Below are 19,178 nucleotides of genomic sequence, written 5' to 3'. Positions count from 1 at the left end.
GCTGTGATTAATAAAGCTTATGAACTGGTTAAAAGACTTTAGAAAAGCCATTTCCTTTCTAAAGCTTTTATTTTGAAGGCTCCGCTCGGAAGTGGGCGTGTTTGTGGACACTGAGGTTTAAGCACATAGCGCAGACATTCCCTACACACACCCTCAGTGTTTAAAGGTTCCAGAGGAGCCCCGGGACCGGCTATGATCTGTATCCTGCTGGTAGCCGGTCACGGCACCGTGTTAGAGGCCCAGATTAAGGTAAGTCGGTTCAACGTTGCAGCAACAACAGTGCAAAGTTCACGTTAGTTGTGAAGCCGCCGAACTGCCTGAAACAAGCTGACACTTTGGCGCCGCTTTGACTCTGGCTAGTGTTTGTACGCCCCTTAGCATGTTTACGAAATATTAACCGTGAAATGGGAAATCCGGCTGACAAACCGGCGCATGTTTTCAAAACGTCGTTTTCAACGACGTGTGTGCAGCCCCCCCTACAGGCCGTTGCGGCGGTAACATGGCAGGGTTTTTCTAAAGCGGCGGTGCGCGATAAAGTACTGATGGGACATTCAGCGTTTAAATATATTATCGTCTTTACTATGAGAGACGCTAACAGAGATGGCTTATTTCACTAGTTTGGCCACTGCGTGTGTGTTGTCCACTACACGCCTGTAACCGGTGTTTTCCGGTAAAAAAAAAAAAAAAAAGACATTTCTGTCATAAGGTACAAACTTTTCTGTTCTTTCTTGTTTTCAGTGAAGTGTCATTTACATGAAAAATGTATTTTCAAGAGAGATTTTGCAAAGACTGCAGCAGAAATGGCAACAATACGAACACGACAGTTCATTATGGGATCCAAAAGGACTGGAGTGGTTTAATGCAGGTACAACAGTGCTGCTGTCGATTTACCAATGCAAGAAAAAAAGCAGGACGTGAGCTGTCACAGTCCTTGTTTGGTCCTCAGGTATACAAGTCCACGTGATTCTTTTGAGCTGAGGGGGGCTCGCAGAAAATCACTGTATTTCATGTGAAATAAATGAAAGGTGTAAAAACATTCAGGTAGTGTGCAGCGCTGTTAGTGTAATCCAAGTTTTAGCTGCTTTCACAAAACCTGTGATGATAGAATTTGTTGAATTGGTTCAGTATCCAAGTAAGCCACAGAGATGTTACCACAGCATAGCCCATGTTGTTGATGTGTTGCTACAAAGGTGATAATTAGGCCTATTGACTTAGCCATGTTTCATACCGAATGGGGGGGGGGGCTGTTAGCAGGTTGTGGTTTTTGTGTAGTAAATCTTCCTTTTGCTGCCAGAATGATGAAACAGGCCTGTACAGCCACCTGAGCGGGGTACCTAAGGCCTTGCTTCCTGGAATTGGAGGAAAGAAGATCCTTGACTTTTGGTGGGAAACTGTCAACATGTGCGTGAACGTGATCCACACGTGATCCGGAGAGCTTTCATGTTCCTGTACATCTCACTGACGGTGTCTGTCTGTTCACAGGCGCCAGCTGTTCACAGAGGTCTATCTGGTTACCAATGCTGATAAGTGAGTGGCAGTGATTGCACGGATTGGCTGGTGTTTGGAAACTTTGCCATCGTTTTGCTTTTCCTTCCACTCCTGTTCTCTGAACCCGACCAGGTACAAGCACTACGAGCGCTGGGCCACAGCTACCGACTTCCCTGTGGAAAATATCATAAATGACGGCAGTACTACGCTGGAGGATCGCCTCGGGGCCGTGGCTGACCTGGAGTTGGTCGTACGCAGCCGGAAGCTGCAGGACGACATTATGGTGGTACGATCGCTCTGTCCGTGGCTAATGGACTAAATAACACTGAACAATCCCGAAGCCTGCTATTCAGCGTTTCTTCTCTGTGTGAGCAGATTGCTGGAGACATGCTGTGTGCAGACCAAAACTTTGACATTGCTCAAGTTATTCGCTTCTTCAGGTCAAAGGTGAGATTTTCATAGTACAGGTAGATGCCATTTATCTTGTATGAACTGACACCAAGCCTTGTGTTTTCATGACAGACTGCATATAAAAGACCGTCACAGTGATGGTACCTGTTGGTCGAGTGTGTGGTTATCATCTAACTGTAGCAGATGTTAAAGTTTTAACATTTAATGTAGTCTTTTGAGTGGACAGTGTGAACTTCTGTGAGGTATAGCAGTGGTGTGGTAGGAGATGCTACTGTGGATCAGTATGGGCGACATTGTTTCTTTGACTGACATCAGCTGATATGATGGTGTTTCCCAGTGTCAGTGGGTGATTTTTATCTTGTGCCAAATGTACAAAGTTGAAGTGATGAAGCACCTGTCAGCTGAAACAAAGGTGAGCACATTAAACCATATACATATTAAATCATATTGCTATTTCAGTGGACGCTAGAAGAAACATGGGAAATATGTTTGCTTGTGTTTTTTAAAATCATTTCACAGTGATATGGCTGCTGTCTTGTACAGCGCTGCTGTTACTTTAAACTATTTAAAGAGAAACAGCCTTCAATCATGTTATGAATGTTGCTGTTTGTCCACCAGGGGGCAGTCTGCCACTTCCCTGTTGGCAACAAGTAGCCCATTATTTTTAAACTTCATTATCAAATTATCTTCATAAGGACTCATAAATAACTCAACTTTAAGGATATCTCTTTATGTTTTATGTGTTTTTAAAAAGATCACATTTAAAAAAGTCACCTTTTTTAAATCACCAAATATTGGTATTGATCATAAAATCGTCTATCAGTCCGATCACCGTGTTTGTTTAATGGTTTGTAACACTGACAGCACTCTGTGACTTTTGTTTTCATACAAATCAAACATTTGTCACAATGAGGTCATTTTTTAAAAAACAAAGGAACAATGAATGCAGCACGGTGGCGTGGAGGTTAGTACTGTCGCCTTACAGCAGGGGTGTCGAACTCCAGGCCTCGAGGGCCGGTGTCCTCGATCCAACACAGCTCATTTAAATGTGTTGAAGTTCTCCAGAGGCCTGGTAATGAACCAATCATTTGATTCAGGTGTGTTGACCCATGGTGATATCTAACACCTGTAGGACCCCGGCCCTCGAGGCCTGGAGTTCCCCACCCCTGCCTCACAGCAACAAGGTCCTGGGTTTGAATCCACTGTATGGGCGGGGCCTTTCTGTTTGGAGCTTGCATGTTTTCCTGTGTCTGTGGGTTCTCTCCGGGTACTCTGGCATCCTCCCACAGTCCAAAGACATGCAGTCAGTGGGGTTAACTGGTGATTGTGAATTTCCCATAAGTGTGAATGGTCATCTGTGTTAGCCCTGCGACAGACTGGTGATCTGTCCAGGGTGTATCCCGCCTCTCGCCTCTGTGGTAGCTGGGATAGGCTTCCCCTGTGACCCTGATAAAGATAAGTGGAAGAGATTGGATGGATGGGATGAATTCCACAGAAGGTTACACAGTCGTAAGTTGGTTATTAGCTATGATATGGGCTTCAGAGTTAACAGTTCGTAGCTTTTGTGCAGCAGTTTTGCTAATAAGCCCTTGTTGTGGATTAAGGGTGAATTATGTGTGCTAGCTCACCATGTTGTGTCTCCACTGCAGCCCGGTGAGCTGATCATATACTACGAGCTGGAAGAAGGAGAGAAGAGCAGCTCCAGAGGCATCGTAGAGGTCTGCCATGATTCCCACAGGTGAGGTCGGTGCTGGAAACATTCCTTAGAAATACTGGTCCATGTTGACATGATAGCATCACACAGCAGAGTTGTTGGCTGCACAGCCAAGAAGCAAATCTTTTCGTTTGATCACAGTGAACTCCGTGTCCTGCTCAAAAAGCCAGTTTGAGATGATTTGAGCTTTGTTGTGTTATACTGTTGGAAGCAGCGATCAGAGATAAATACACTGTGGTCATAAAGGGATGGACACGATCGGAAACAGCACTATACATGATGTAGCTGCTACTGAAAATATCCCCCACACCCTAACAGCAGCACCACCTGCTTGAACTGACTGGACAAGACAGGATGGATTCAAGCTTTCATTAAATTACACCAAACTGTGAGCCCACCATCCAAATGTTGTGACACTCCTCAAGACCAGGCAGCATTTTCCAGTCTCCTTTGGGCTGATTTTTGTGAGCATGTGTGAAATATATCCTCAGTGTCTTGTTCTTAGCTGACGGGAGTGGCAGCCAGTGTGGTCTTCTGATGCTGTAGACCAGGGTCTCGAACACGTGCCCTGGGTGTTTATTTGGTAGTTAAATGAAAGACTTCAGCTAGTTAAAATCTGCGTTCACGTTTGCAGTTTGGTCTTGTTACACAATATTTAATAATAATAATGGATTGCATTTATATAGCGCTTTTCGGGGCCCTCAAAGCGCTTTACAATTCATTCACTCTCACACTCACACACTGGTGGAGGCAGCTGCAGTTGTAGCCACAGCTGCCCTGGGGCAGACTGACAGAAGCGAGGCTGCCGTATCGCACCATCGGCCCCTCTGGCCATCACCAGTAGGCGGCAGGTGAAGCGTCTTGCCCACGGACACAACGACGAGGCTGTCCGAGCCGGGGCTCGAACCGGCAACCTTCCGGTTACAGGACGAACTGCCAACTCTTTGAGCCACGATCAACCAATTTGAAATTTAACAAAACAAACAAAACATTTATGGAAATATTTGTGGCTGTTTGTTGTTTGTTTTGTTCTACTTGAACACTGAAGTGGCCCTTACATGAGAGGAGGGTTCGGGTTAGCTCATCTAAGCGTGAGACCTGCTGTAGCCATCGGCTGTAAATTTTGACCTGTTGTCCACTCACAGAGGCTCTTCTGTGGTTCACTTACTGTTGCTTTCCCATCAGTTCAAAGGAAAATGCAGACTTACGATTGGCTGTGAAATATTTGTGTTAACATTTGCAGTTGAGAGTGAATGCTTTATATGCTGCACTTTCTGAACCAGGGTAACTCGCTTCTTGGAAAAGCCACAGGAAGGGCAGACGGCGTCCCAGCTAGCCAGCGTGGTGTTCTACTGCATCCAGAGGGACACGCTGTCCTACATGTCGGACTTCCTGAGCCAGCAGCCTCAGACCGTGGGCAGGGCTTTTGGACAGTTCTGGGTTCGTAAAGCTAAAGCAGCTCACTTGCTTCTTTCCATGCAGGCAGCAATGTGCAGGAACAGTTTTGAACTCAACTGCCTTTTATTCTTGTTGCATTGTTGCATCTAAACCCATCAAATCCATCCAACTTTATAACAAGCTAAAAAAAGTGAAGACTTACTTTAATGGCTGTTTCTCCTCAGGAGTGGCTCATCAATGAGAAGCAGTGCCACGTGTTTGGTATGAAGCTTCCTACTGGCTTCCAGCTGATCGGACAAGTGGTTTGTATTCTTACCTCAGCTCGACACTTCCCTCTGCATCAATGCAAACAAGCTGGAGACGAGTGCTCGATTTATTTTATACTCGAGTTTGTCAGCAAATGAGGCCGTACCACGGAGAATCCTGGCTTCTGCATTAAGGCTGTTTGCAGTGAACAATCAAGATGAGTAAATACATTTAAGCTGCAATGTTGTGGCCAGAGGAACAAACAGTAACTCAGTCTCGGAGTCAGTTATCCTGCAGGTTCAAATGAATAAAGTTCAAATTTGGGCTGTTTTGAGATCAGTTTGGCAGTTTCTCAAACATGTAGATTTTATAGGTCATCAGAGAACATTACACACAATCAGACATAATGAACTTCAACTGCACAGTCAGACGTGTTGAATCTTGGTCAGATAGAGTGTAGACTGAGGAGTGGGTGAGGTAGGTGAAGCTGAAGCCATCAGAAGCAGGTGATAGTAAGTGCCTGATGTGGAAGAACATGTTCAAACCAAGAGGCACAAGTTGCCTGCCTGCAGTCAATGTATCACAGTGAGTAAAGCTTCTATAACCCTAACCCCTGAGTTACTGGTTCTGTTAGCTCTATGAGGGTGTTCACATCCTGGACAGGGAGGGACGCTGGTTTGAGCGCCGAGTCAAGGAGGCCATTTACGTGAAAAGGGAAAGACCGTCTCTGAATGGAGGAGGGGGCCAGAGGGTACATCTGTCACCATCTTACCATGCTGTGATTGCAGCCATTCCCCAACTCTCTGTGAATGGGACTGATGGCCATTGATCAGTGGTTGTTGATCAATGGTCAAGAGAATTTGTATAATTATGATGAAGGAACTGACCTCCCAGCCCATTGTTCCTCAGTGGGCTGGTTTCAGTCATTATGCAAATGTCCTGTTTATAAGATCGAAACCTGCAGTCAGCTGAGACTGAAGAAGTCACCTGGATGAGACACGAAACGTTTCTCCCACTGAAAACGTCCATCCATCCATCTTCTTCTGCTTTATCCGGAGCTGGGTCGCAGGGGCAGCAGCCTAAGCAGAGGAGCCCAGACCTCCCTCTCCCCAGCCACCTCCTCCAGCTTATCCGGGGGAACACCAAGACGTTCCCAGGCCAGCCGAGAGATATAATCTCTCCAGCGTGTCCTGGGTCTGCCCGGGGCCTTCTCCCAGTGGGACATGTCTGGAACACCTCACCCAGGAGGCGCCCAGGAGGCATCCTTGTCAGATGCCCGAACCACCTCAGCTGGCTCCTTTCGATGTGGAGGAGCAGCGGCTCTACTCTGAGCCCCTCCTGGATGGCTGAACTTCTCACCCTCTAAGGGAGAGGCCAGCCACCCTTCGGAGGAAGCTCATTTCCGCCACTTGTATCCGCGATCTCGTTCTTTCGGTCACTGCCCACAGCTCGTGGCCATAGGTGAGGGTAGGGACCTAGATCGACCGGTAAATTGAGAACTTTGCTTTTACACTCAGCTCTCTCTTCACCACGATGGACCGGTGCAGCGTCCGCATTACTGCAGCCCCAATCCGTCTGTCGATCTCCGGCTCCCTTCTCCCATCACTCGCGAACAAGACCCCGAGATACTTGAACTCCTCCACTTGGGGCAGGAACTCTTCCCCGACCTGGAGTGGGCACGCCACCCTCTCCGTGAATCCGCTACCGCTACCAGGTGTGTTGACCCAGGGTGATATCTAAAACCTGCAGGACACCGGCTCTCGAGGCCTGGAGTTCCTGCCATAATCCCACCTCTGCCAAACTCTACACTTGGCACTGTGCCCCTGGCAACCGTCAAACCCAGACTTGTCTATTGATGTTTAGTAGTGTGGAAATTTCACAGCTGGATTTGTTACACAGGTGATATCCTGTCATGGTACCACACTGGACTTCAGTGAGCTCCTATGAGCGACCCATTCTTTCACAAATGTACAGACCCTTTCCAAAAAATTAAATAAACTTTTGCATGATATTCTATTTACATAATTCCATTCAAAACATTAAACTTTCATAGATTATAGATTCAGGGCCCACAACTTAAACGATTTCAAGTACTTAGTTGTTTATTTGTACATAATTTGGGCTTCCAGCTCATGAAATCCATGAAAACATGATTTAGAAAAATTAGAAACTATAAAGACATCAGCCCAAATTTTACAGGGCATGAATGTTTTAAACTGAGTTTCACACATAACTCATCTACTAACTCAGACCTTCCCAAAGTGTGGGGCCCGGCCCCTAAGGGGGGCGCAGAGCCATTGCAGGGGGGGCGCGGCATGAAAAGGGAAAAAACAAAACGCTTGGACACTGCTAGCACAGGGCGGCCACACAAACGCAAAGCAGGAGATGAAGCATCGCTGAATATGTTTCCAAACCAACTTCATTCTAAGCCAAAGACTAGAAAATATGGTGAAGCAAATCTTCCCTTTGGCTTCACCTGCACAGGTGCCGAGGTAGGTCACCCTGCAGGGTTGGTTTCCCCTTCGTCGGGAGCAGCGCTGGGCTGTTCAAATCACGGACAAACAGGATCCCACAGCTGTTTATGTTTTTAAACCCATTTTGCACAGAGAGGCATTTTTTGAAAAATATATTGATGCAATGTTGAATATTATTACACAGGAAAAAAAACAACTACATACATAATCCCACCGTGACGCCTCTGCCTTTGTAAATGGAGGGACAGTAACTGCGTGTGTATGTAAGCGTGTAAAACCTGCAGATAGAGACAAAATACTGTTAATCTGACTATCTGCCATTCTGCAATTCATCCCATGTAAACAATAACGTGGCGCACCGCTGACGTGAAAAAAGGCACATCCCTTTAACGTTGCGTGAGGAACTCTGTATTCCTCGTCCACACGTAAACCCCAAAAAGGAGTTTTAAAAAATCTCCGTTTTCGGTGATTCCAAACGCCGTTTACGTGGACGAAACAGCTGCGTTTTAAAAATCACCTGTATACGTGCGGACGCAGCGTAAAAGAGTTGGTAGTTTATTTTATTACTACCTGCAGATTACTTGTATTTGCTTAATTGTTTACTAAATGTTTGAGGTGTGAAATAAACCGCAGTGGCGCAAAATATGGGTGTGTGTGTGGTTGGAGGATGTTTGCGAGGGGGGCAAATATTTTTCTTGTAAAACAAAGGGGGGCCCAGCAAAAAAAGTTTGGAACCACTGTACTAACTCAAAGCACCTGCACAGGTTTTCCCAGGTGTCATTAATTTGCTTCACTTTGATCCAATTGTCTCAGTTAGGTTCAATATGGGGAAGACTGCACACTTGACAACTGGCCAGAAGAGCATCAGTGGTACCCGCCATAGGATGGGTAAGCCACAAAAGTTTATAGCTAAGGAGGCTGGCTGTTTAGAGTGCTGTGTCCGAGCATATCAATGGAAAGGCTAGTGGAAGGGCAAAATGTGGCAGGAGAAGATGCACCAGCAGAAGACATGACCGTGGCTTTCAGCGGATTATCAGACAGAAGATTCAAGAATCTGGTAGAGATCCAGAAAGAGTGGAATGAGGCAGGAATCAAAGCTTCAAAACCACTTCTGAGCCTGAGCGACTCAACTGGGCCAAGGAGAAGATGGACTGGACTGTTGGCCAGTGGTCAAAGGTCCTCTTTTCTGATGAAAGTAAAGTGTGCCTTTCATTCAGGAATCAAGGTCCACGTGTTTGGAGGAAGATGGGTGAGGAACAGAACCCAAGTTGTTTGAGGTTCAGTGTCAAATAACCACAGTCAGTCATGATTTGGGGTGCAATGTCCGGTGCAGGTGTTGGTAAACTCTGCCTTCTTAAATCCAAGGTTACCGCAACAGTCTACCAGAGTGTTTTAGATGACTTTATGATTCCTTCTGCTGAGGATCTGTATGGAGATGCAGATTTCATCTTCCAGCAGGACCTGGCCCCTGCCCATACCGCCAGAAGCACCAAAACCTGGTTTGATTGCCATGCCATCACAGTGCTTGACTGGCCAGCCAACTCACCAGACCTAAACCCCATTGAGAATCTATGGGGTATGAAGAGGAAAATGAGGTCCGCCAGACCCAAAAACAAAGAAGAGCTGACAGCAAGCACCAAGGAAATCTGGGCTTCCAAAACTACCAGGCAATGCCACGGTGCATCGAGGCAGTGGTTAAGGCGAAGGGATTCCCAACAAAGTATTGAAGATTGACATATCATTTTGAAAATACCACATTTTGATTAATTTGATGTGATCCTAATTTTTCTTTTTTTTTCCTGCAAAAAATGAGAAGTAAATGGTGAGGTCTTCACAGTATTCAAATTTTTTGAAATCATGTTTTCATGGATTTCATGAGCTGGAAGCCCAAAAAATGTACAAATAAACAACTAAGTACTTGAAATCGTCTATGAAAGTTTAACGTTTTGAATGGAATTATGGAAATTCCATTCAAAATATCATTTTACATGATATTCTAATTTTTTGGAAAGGGTCTGTATGTAGAAGCAGTCTGCTTGCCTGGTGTGTGATTTTATGCAGCTGTGCCCATGACAGTGATTCGAACACCTGGTTTGGACGGGCGAGTCAATATAGTGTACTCTCGAGTACATGAAGCTAGAACTGAGCAGGATGGATCCTCTTTAAGGGAACCATTATTGTCTGGGGTAAAAAGAGTAAAACAACATTGCATTTATATTTTACATTAATGTAAAATCTATCTTAAGTACATTTCTGCGTACAGTTACTTTACTTCCTTTTTCTGGTTAAATTTCAGTCTAACACCACTTTCTCTCACAACATCTCAGGGACTGTCAGACTACACCAAGTGGCTCACCCACTACTCCACCAAGCAGCAAGGCAGTCCTGCTAAACCTATTACATGCCGGTCATATGCCAGGTAAGAAAACAGACACGCAACTGCCACACTTCGGTATAAAATACTTCCCAAATCTCTGACGACTCCCAGGGTGGGACTAATGGGGAATCCCTCAGATGGCTTCAATGGAAAAACAATCGCCATGACCATCGCTAACTTCTGGGCTGAGGTTACTCTGCTGGAGACCCAGACTTTGGTAATACAAATGAAGACATATTCTTATAAACTAAAACATCTCCACTCTGTTCTAAAGTATTGTGACCTTTGTAGGTTTTAGTCCCTCATCCACTCAACGACCCCACAGAGTTTGGCAGCCTGCAAGATCTGTTCTGTATCAGCAGGAAGGAAGGGTGTGTATGCAGCCAGCTGACTGAGCCCAAAGGCAGGATGGAGGCGTCATAGTGAGGAAGTCTTTGTCTTTATTACTGATTGCAGGTACCTGGGGGGTCTTCGACTGCTACAGGCGACATGTAAGAAGTTTTACCAGTTCTGCTCCAAACAAGGGTGAGGGTACCTGCTGCTATCAGTCTGTGTAGATCACAGGTGTCAAACTGCAGGCCTCGAGGGTCAGTGTCATGTAGGTTTTAGATGTGTCCTTGATCCAGCACAGCTGATTTAAATGGCTAAATGACCTCCTCAACATGTCCTGAAGTTCTCCAGAGGCCTGGTAATGAACTAATCATTTGATTCAGGTGTGCTGACCCAGGGTGAGATCTAAAACCTGCAGGACACCGGCCCTCGAGGCCTGGAGTTCGACACCCCTGGTGTAGATGATCTCTAATGTACTCTGTCCGTGTCTGCTGATTCATAAGAGCTAAAACACTTCATAACAAAGCCTTGTCTCTTATTGAAAGCAGGTGAAGAATTACCTGCTTTCAATAAGAGCTTGTAGAGAAAATGTAATGAAAAAAATGAAAAAGTAATTAATAACAAGCTGCTAATGTCAAATCTCACATGCTTACACAGTGGAGACTAGTGGACAGTTGTAACACTTACAAGGTACATCTGAAGGCAACACTCAGATCTGATGCTCAAGGGGGACCTTACTTTCCTTCAAAACAATGTCAGGATGTATTTATATCTCTGTGTGACTGAAAAGCCAGTTTTGCTTGTGTAACTTCTAGAAAGGTTAATAACGAGAACTCGCAGCTGTTGAGCTGAACCGCAGTTAGCACCAAGGTGTCAACAACGAAACCTGGGACGTGACGTGGACGAGATTTACAAGAAAAGTCTCCACAGCCTATGTCAGCATGGGGACCGGAAGGTTGACTTGGACAAAGCAACCAATGTCAGTCAAAGCTATGTCACGGCGTGCTAGCCAACCACCCTCTGAATGTAGACAGATTAGTTATACTTCTTTGCTATGTGGATTTATTGGATTTTCATCATTTGTTTAGTGCCGTTGATCATGTTAGCCATGTAGTATTGTCTCTCAGATATGACTGAGCTTGTGTAACAGGCTGTAGATTGTATGGTTAGCCTGTTAGCTGTAGCTGAGCAAATGTGTCAAATCATTCGTCGTAATATTTGAATGTTTTCAGTCTGTGCAGACTGTCTGTCCTTACAAACGTTTGTGAACGAGTTCACTGAATGTGCGTGTGCTGCTATAACACAGGCCGTCAGTTTGTGACGCCATTTTGCTACATCAGACAGTCGGCACTTGTGTTGGCAGACATGCTGGTATCAGCTAACAGTCCATTCATGAACTGATTGAGTTTGATCATAAAATTCAAGCTACTCCTGGAGTCCAAGAATAAACATGGAAATACAAAGTCTTACTTTCAGTAATACAGACACAACTGTAAATGACTGCATGAGTTCACTGTTGAATTGTCTGAGAGTGCTATGGTTGTAGACAGGGCCGTGCAGAGACATTAGAAGGGGTGGGTACTCAAGCCCCGCCCCCCACATGTGCCTGGTTGTAGATATGTTGGCTGTTTGAGCCACATAACAGAAAGGTTCAAATGCTACCAGAACCCTGTTAGCTGTTTACAGGCTTGGATCACACAGGCTGGTTTTCAAAGCTCATCCAATGCTCTGCATTCTTCTCTGCAGGATTGCTTTGACAAAGCAGAACTTCACCCTGAAGTACGACACCAACATTCCCCGACAAGTGGTAAGGATCCCTTCAGATACTTCAGAGTGTAACGCGTAAACGGTTGTGGCCTGTTTGCATCTAATTCAGTCTAATGATGATGTCATATATTTGTGTTTGTGTGAAGGGCCTTGCTGGAAGCAGGTGAGTATTTTTGCTTTGTTTTGAAACGGCGTACCATAACTCAGAGGTCATTCTGTGCACTTTGTAATATTCTACTTGTTTATGATTCTCACAGTGCCATCGTCTCAGCTACTCTGAAGTGTCTCATGAAGTTCTACAACATCACAGATAATGTGAGGACATGTGACCAGTCTCCCTACACACATATCTGAAATACAGGGTGGGCCATTTATATGGATACGCCGTAATAACATGGGGATGGTTGGTGATACTAAAGTCCTGTTTGTGGCACATTAGTATATGTGAGGGGGCAAACTCCTCAAGATGGGTGGTGACCATGGTGGCCATTTAGAAGTCGGCCATCTTGGATACAACTTTTGTTTTTTCAATAGGAAGAGGGCCATGTGACACATCACACTTATTGGTAATGTCACAAGAACAACAATGGTGTGCTTGGTTTCAACGTAACTTTATTCTTTCATGAGTTATTTACAAGTTTCTGACCACTTATGAAATGTGTTCAATGTGCTGCCCATTGTGTTGGATTGTCAATGCAACCCTCTCCTCCCACTCTTCACACACTGATAGCAACACCGCAGGAGAAATGCCAGCACAGGCACACATGGAATTCAATGGAAAGGTGGCGTGTGGACAAAGAAAGGCATATTTGAGTTCCTGAGTGCAGATCTGGTCTTCTTCTCTAAAACCGTACTGCACTGAATGTCGTCCTGAGTCACGTTTGTTTTGGTTTTTTATTAATGCTGCAGGATCTTCCCAAACCAATCAGAGCCAACTTCATCCTCGATGTGGAGACGGATGAGCTGTCCATTACTGCTGGGCTGCAGGACCGAGTGGTGCAGGTCAGTCTGATGACCCACGGTGCGTGGACCTGCCTGTCAGTGTTAACTGTGAAGTGACAGACGTTACTGTTGTGTCTTGCAGGTGTATGAAGGCTTAGTGTACATGGATTTTAGCAAGGAGCTCATGGAAGAGCACGGCTTCGGTACTGACCTCCCTGTCAGCGCCATAAACGTTATATCCTGTAAAACAAAAGTTGTTGTTACATCGTGTGTGTGTGTGTGTGTGTGTGTGTGTGGTATATCCTCATGTGCGTGGTTTCGGGAGACCTTTTATAATCTCAGACTTACTGCGTGATGTTGGTGCAGGACGTTTGCAGTACTCAGTTTCTTATCGTTTGGATTTATTGTCATTTGATGCTGAAATTGTCTTCATGTGTGTCTGTGTGTGTTTTCCATTATCAGGAGCCTACATTCCTATGGACATGAGTGAACTTCCACCGTTCTGGCTGGCCTACCTGAGCGACCCCAGTGATTCTGGCCGTATCCATAGCAACATCCGACAGCGCTGGCTCAGTGGTATGTCTCCAAATCAGACGTTCTTTTGAAGGCAGGAGGTGTCGAACGGTGCCGACGTTACAGGTGCTCAGCAGATGAATCCTACTGATGGTGATGATCTCGCTGTTTCCTGCTATACTGGTGCTCTGTAGTCATCTGCCGTATTTCGTCAGTATCAATACTGTTTCATTCAGAAGGAGTGAGTCCAGTTAACGTGACCAACACTAGTGACATTCCCACCACACTCTTATTTTGGAGTAATCCCACTATTTAAACCCATTGCTATAATCAGTGTCATGTGCTGTTCACTGGCAGGAACCATCCTGATACAAAGTCCGTGTTTTCTACAAATAACCCTTTGAAACGAACCAAAACCCTCCAAGCTCAGGTCCAGGTAATCTCTATAGGGCAGAAACTCAGCTTCAGACTGCTCTAAACACCGTTTCAGACTCAGTGTGACGTCATAGAGAGGTGATATCTCTAACATGTTCATCTCAGACAGTAGAAGCCGAACATACCTGCTGCTTAATGTTTGTGCCAATCAAAGTTGGATTAAGGGGACCAATCAGACGGATTCCACTTTCCACTGTACAGAAATTGGCTGTAGTTGAATTGCAGGCACAGCAGGGGATTCTCACAGGATCATCCCCAACGAGTAGAAGTGAGCAGAGGTAAACGGTGGAGCTAACTAACAAGACTAGTCATCTGTTTTATCAGACAGCATCAGTAACGTGTCGAAAATGAAATGAAGCCTCAGCTGTGTCCTTAAACCGTGCTCGCTATGTTTAGGCCTCCATTTCCAAACTGTCGCTCGATGTTCGAAGCAGAAGTCTCTCAGTACGTGTAAGCTGCTCCTACAAATGCTCTGCTGCTGCTCACCTCACAGACAGGATCTTTTAAAAGACGGTGAATTGTGTCCATGGTCTGAACAATAACATGTTAAAAATGACCAGAATAAAACATTTGAGACCTCATCAGTCACACAGATCCACCCATGAAGTCCCTCTGTCCCAGGATAAGGTAAATGGCATTGTTTTAAACTGAAAGTGTGTTTGCCAGAAAACACAAACGCACACCGGTCCATGCATTAGACTGCTTCTGTGTTTTGTGTCGTCCTGCAGGGGAGCTGCTGGTCATTGAAGCCATGAGGAGATTTGCTGAGCTGACTGATCAGGCCAGGTTAGTTTACAGTCTGTTACTCTGTAGCTGCTGTTTTCATGCATCCCTGTTCAAATTCAACTATTTTAACCGACTCATTAAAGTCGCAGGTTACTAAATGTATCCTATGCAGTCTGATTTCACTGGGCTCTCATTGGCTCTGCTTTGAGAGGCACCGCTGTCGCTTAGCAACACGTCAAAGACTCACTGTGTGGTCATCAGTGTTGGGGTCATTGCACATGTTACACTGAATACATTTATCTAAAGTAATGCAGTATGTTACTTAATTACTCCCAGGAGAAAGTAACTTGTTACATTATTTTTGCGTTTCTCTGTAAAATGTCTCAGAATTTTCAGTCAGCAGGACACACACACACACACACACACACACACACACACACACACACACACACACACACACAATCTTTCTCTTGCCTTTGTGTTCGTAGCCAAATACTCACAACATGAAGCAAAGATGAAAACCAGCACATACAGGGGTCAGAGCGGTTGCCATGGTGATCCGACCACCCCTCAGTGTGTTACCTGTGGAAGTTCATGGTCTGGCGGTGCCACGTGTTGAGGCGTTATTTCCTCCACCGCTGCCGGCACAAATGTACCCGTGCCAGCTTGTGGCATTCACAGCGTTTTAATATAAAGTTTGGTGTCACGTGACTTCCTCCCTCAGGATGGCTTTCCGGGACAAAGACTGGAGCCGCCTGGTTCAACTGATGGACCAGAACTTTGAGCTGCGCCGGTAAACGACACGTTTTGATTTGAGGCATGCATTCTGCACTCGCTGTATTCAGAGCTAACGTTAGGCCTCTATCACACAGGTCTATTTACACCGATGACTGTCTCGGCCCCGGGAATCTCAAGATGGTTGAGCTGGCGAGGCAGGTGGGTGGTGTTTAAAGACCGCGCTGCATCAGGCTGTGTTTCTGTGTCCGTGCCTTCTTAAAGTCTGCGCTGCTTCTTGCAGTTTGGATCGGCAGTGAAGTTACCCGGCAGTGGGGGGGCGGTGGTGGGTCTGTGCCTGGACCGGGCGAGGCTGGTAAGAGTGCGCTGTGTGGAGGTCTCTGTAGGACTCTGTGAACCTCTTAAATCTTACATGTGACAAATGCCTCCCTGGTAAATAACAAAAACTCAAACTAACATCAGTAAACAGTTGAACCAGGCAGGGATAGCTCAGTGGTGGCCCCATGATCGGAAGGTCGGGGTTCGATTCCCCTGAACAGCTACGCTGAGGTACCCCTGAGCAAAGGTACCGTCCCTACACACTGCTCCCCGGCACCCAATGGCTGCCCACTGCTTGAGTGAATGGGTTAAATGCAGAGAGGAATTTCCCCACGGGATCAATAAAACATACATTATCATTATTATTATTAACCTCAATATAACCAAAACTAAACTCAGTTTAACCCAGAAATGTAAAACTAAATGTAAATGTGATGGTAATGCCCACCGATAATAACTCTGGCCTGGAGCTTTGTATTGATCTTGGTATTTCATCGTCTTGATTATTTAACTCGCTGCACAGAAAATTGGTCGCTTTGGCTCCAGTGGAGCGCTGACTCGCTAACTAGCAAACACAAATCCAGAGCTACACGTTGCTCTTGTTCCACAGGTGGAGCTCTGTGACTGTGCTGAGGCGACTCCACCAAAACTATGGAGGGATTTTTTTACCTGAGCAAAAAATACTGACTCTAAGGTGAAGTGCACCTTTAAAATAGATTTACTCAGAGGTTGGAGGCAAATAGGAAACCTCAGTTTATAGATCAGAGAATGAGCTGCAGTTAGAGCCACGAGTCTCTGATGTGTCTCAGTAAATCATGTGTATCGTCTCTGCCACTCTGTGCTCTTAGTGGACTCAGTGTCGGGTGGATGTGAGGTTTGATTTGCTGAAACCTTCCCCACTCTTTTCTTCTGTTTCCAACTAAATCGTGTAGAAAGACTGTTTTACATGATTTTTCCAAATATTTAGAAACTATCCATCTACAGCAGGGCTCTCACACTAAATGAGCTGAGCTCAAAACAAACAAACAAGAAAACAAACACCCACAGATATTTCCTAAAGTGCACTGTTAGTTTGTTTACATTTTGCACTGTTAACTGAAGCCTTTCATCGAACAAACAAACACACTGGTCCTCTCTGTGCACACACGTGGCAGCACTGCTGCTGTCGTGTGTTCGTGTTTAACAAAATAAACTGCAGACATGAGTGTGAGTCTGTCACTGAGCTAACACAGCCGCAGCATGTTTGTGCTCTCTGATCATATCGCCTTCATATTGGCTTCTGCCAGTGACCTTGACCTCAGTGTTTCTGAAAAACACCATAAGATTTATACCATCAGTGCATCTACTGGGAGGCTGAGACACTGGCAGCAAACCAGTATTTTCCCTAAGACGACAACCCAGAGATCCCAGCTGTGGGAGGAGATCCTCCAGGATCAGGCGTGCGGACAAGCACACGGAGGTCACACAAACTGCTGCGCGTCATTCGGAGTTGCTGCATTTCAGTAAAACAAACTCGTCTCCAGCATCGTTTTTTCACTTTGATTTTCAGAGTTTCTTTATTCAGTCTGCAGACGGGTGATTTTCATTTCCATCCTTTCATTCCACATGGTGACCAGTCTGTGTCAGTATAGAATAGAATAGAATAGAATAGAATAGAATAGAATAATCCTTTAAGTGTCCCACAAGGGGAAATTTGGATGTAACAGCAGGAAGAAACAAACAAACAAACAGTACATCATTAACAGCAACAGGACTAATTATAAAATGACAACAAATAATACTGTCTGGTTTCTGTGATAGCTTATTCGATCAGTTAATGAACAGCAGGGTTGGAGGGATTGCTACCCTGCATGGCAGTGTGTGTACACCCAGCTAGTTATGGGTTTTTGGGAAATCCAAATGTAACACATCATTTGTACAGTGACTGTATGTTTCTCACCCCGGCCCCCAGCCTCCTTCTCTGGTGGGAGACTGAGGAGCATCTGGGGTCTGTTGAAGTTGTGTATGTGGAGCCCTCTGTCTCCCTCTGATGCAGTCTGTGTTTGGCCCGCTAGGTGGAGATGAGGCGAGCTTTCCAGGAGGCAGGCTGTGTGTTCTGTGTCATCTCACCATATAACCCATCTGCCAGCGCTGTCGGTGGCCAACACTAACCTCACACGTCTCCACACGACTCGGTCGGCTCAGTTGGGGCCAATTCACGGCCGTGGCACAGTGCACGTGTCTGAAAGAGCTCCGGTGTCGTTTCAAAGACTAAAATCACTACAGTGGAGAACAAAGCTTAGATGGCATTTATGCATTTTAATAATTTTGTGTTTCATAGAATTCAAAATGTGCCAGAAGTGCAATAAAAATAATTTTCAATGCCCTAACATATCCATGTTTGTTCCTCACAGTCTGTGACCAGAGCTCCAGCAGGCCCGACTGTAATACTGCCAACTGAAAGTGTTCATGATAATGAGGGGAAATAAAGTGATACTGATGAAAGAACCAGCAGTTAGTATCTGGTATTAAAATGTGTCCGATTTGTTTTCAGTGCAAAACAATCATTTTATAGGAAACGGTGTCTGGAGCCTGTCGGTGCCGCCCAGCACAAACGGCCCCGCTGCTGTTCTGCTTCGATGTGCAGCAGTGGACACATGACGCACTGCTGTCCTACATATGATCACGTAATTGTGTATAATCCAAGTGTATTTTTACACATCATAAAGGCAGCTTTCACAGCGGGTCGTGTCTGTGTTTCACGCTATAGTAAAGCCGCCAGTGTCGGTGCGTGAGCTGCGCTGTGCTGCTTCCTCCAGTGGGCGGAGTAGCGGGCTCTGCCTGGCCGCACAGCGCTGCGCTCTCTGCCGTGCAGTTGCCGTGATCTCTTCACTCATGCGGACCCAGCTGAAGCTCGTGGACTAGCCGGAGGTGAAGTGCTGGACTGAGTCAGACTGCAGTGGGCTGAGGCCGGTTGAACATGGCTGCTAAGGAAGACCTCTACAGCAAAATCCTCCCTCGGAGGCTCCGGCAGAACCGAGCGGGCTCGATGAAATGCAGCTCCAGCCTGGACGTGCTGCTGTCCATGGGCTTCCCCAAACCAAGGGCGTAAGTAGCCCGTGTATGTGCGTGCGCGCGGGTACATGTTTGCATGTTTGTGTGTCCGCTGGAGGATTACACGAGAGTCACAGCGGGCGGTCCACAGAGCCGTGAGCACCGTGACGGTGAGCGGGCGGACGGACGGGTCAAACGGCATCAGCGCTCTCCCCGCACAGCCTCAGTCACAGCGGCTAGCTGCTCTCCCTTTTCCCGTGCGTGTATGACA

At 46.0% G+C, this 19,178-nt stretch overlaps 2 protein-coding genes across 4 annotated transcripts in view; both read left to right on the top strand.

Annotated features, from left to right (window-relative positions):
* The first annotated feature begins 68 nt into the window (after positions 1-68).
* On the top strand, positions 69-18,361 carry gkup (glucuronokinase with putative uridyl pyrophosphorylase). Of its 2 annotated transcripts, XM_084951505.1 has the most exons (23): positions 69-249; positions 1,295-1,401; positions 1,483-1,527; positions 1,621-1,774; positions 1,864-1,935; positions 3,549-3,637; positions 4,897-5,053; positions 5,236-5,313; positions 10,059-10,150; positions 10,220-10,325; positions 10,400-10,479; positions 10,565-10,633; positions 12,185-12,245; positions 12,352-12,368; positions 12,463-12,520; positions 13,115-13,207; positions 13,290-13,350; positions 13,610-13,723; positions 14,824-14,881; positions 15,546-15,614; positions 15,694-15,757; positions 15,840-15,911; positions 17,929-18,361. In XM_084951505.1, the coding sequence occupies exons 1-23, from the start codon at positions 193-195 to the stop codon at positions 18,022-18,024; spliced, it is 1,869 nt and encodes a 622-aa protein (XP_084807631.1). In that variant the 5' UTR covers positions 69-192; the 3' UTR covers positions 18,025-18,361. The 2 variants fall into 2 exon arrangements, with proteins under 2 accessions (XP_084807631.1, XP_084807632.1); XM_084951506.1 differs by lacking the exon at positions 1,295-1,401.
* A 112-nt stretch (positions 18,362-18,473) lies between these two features.
* The window catches only part of ubash3bb (ubiquitin associated and SH3 domain containing Bb), a 44,761-nt gene continuing 44,056 nt past the window's right edge, over positions 18,474-19,178 (top strand). For both annotated transcript variants that reach the window (XM_084951504.1, XM_084951502.1), the window contains exon 1: positions 18,474-18,961. In XM_084951504.1, the coding sequence (XP_084807630.1) occupies positions 18,834-18,961 (128 nt within the window). In that variant the 5' untranslated portion in view covers positions 18,474-18,833. The remainder of the gene's footprint in view (positions 18,962-19,178) is intronic.

The sequence above is a fragment of the Perissodus microlepis genome, chromosome 14, assembly GCF_051167445.1.
Source record: "Perissodus microlepis isolate ML-2025 ecotype Zambia chromosome 14, ASM5116744v1, whole genome shotgun sequence".
NCBI lineage: Eukaryota > Metazoa > Chordata > Actinopteri > Cichliformes > Cichlidae > Perissodus > Perissodus microlepis.
This window is presented reverse-complemented; position numbering and strand designations above follow the sequence as displayed.

What these genes read in the sequence shown, in the direction of transcription:
- gkup (XM_084951505.1), top strand. Translation starts at nt 193, where the DNA reads ATGATCTGTATCCTGCTGGTAGCCGGTCACGGCACCGTGTTAGAGGCC. An exon ending in TGCAGGACGACATTATGGTG is followed by an intron (nt 1,775 to 1,863) that starts GTACGATCGCTC and finishes CTGTGTGAGCAG; the next exon opens with ATTGCTGGAGACATGCTGTG. An exon ending in GCCTGGACCGGGCGAGGCTG is followed by an intron (nt 15,912 to 17,928) that starts GTAAGAGTGCGC and finishes TTGGCCCGCTAG; the next exon opens with GTGGAGATGAGGCGAGCTTT.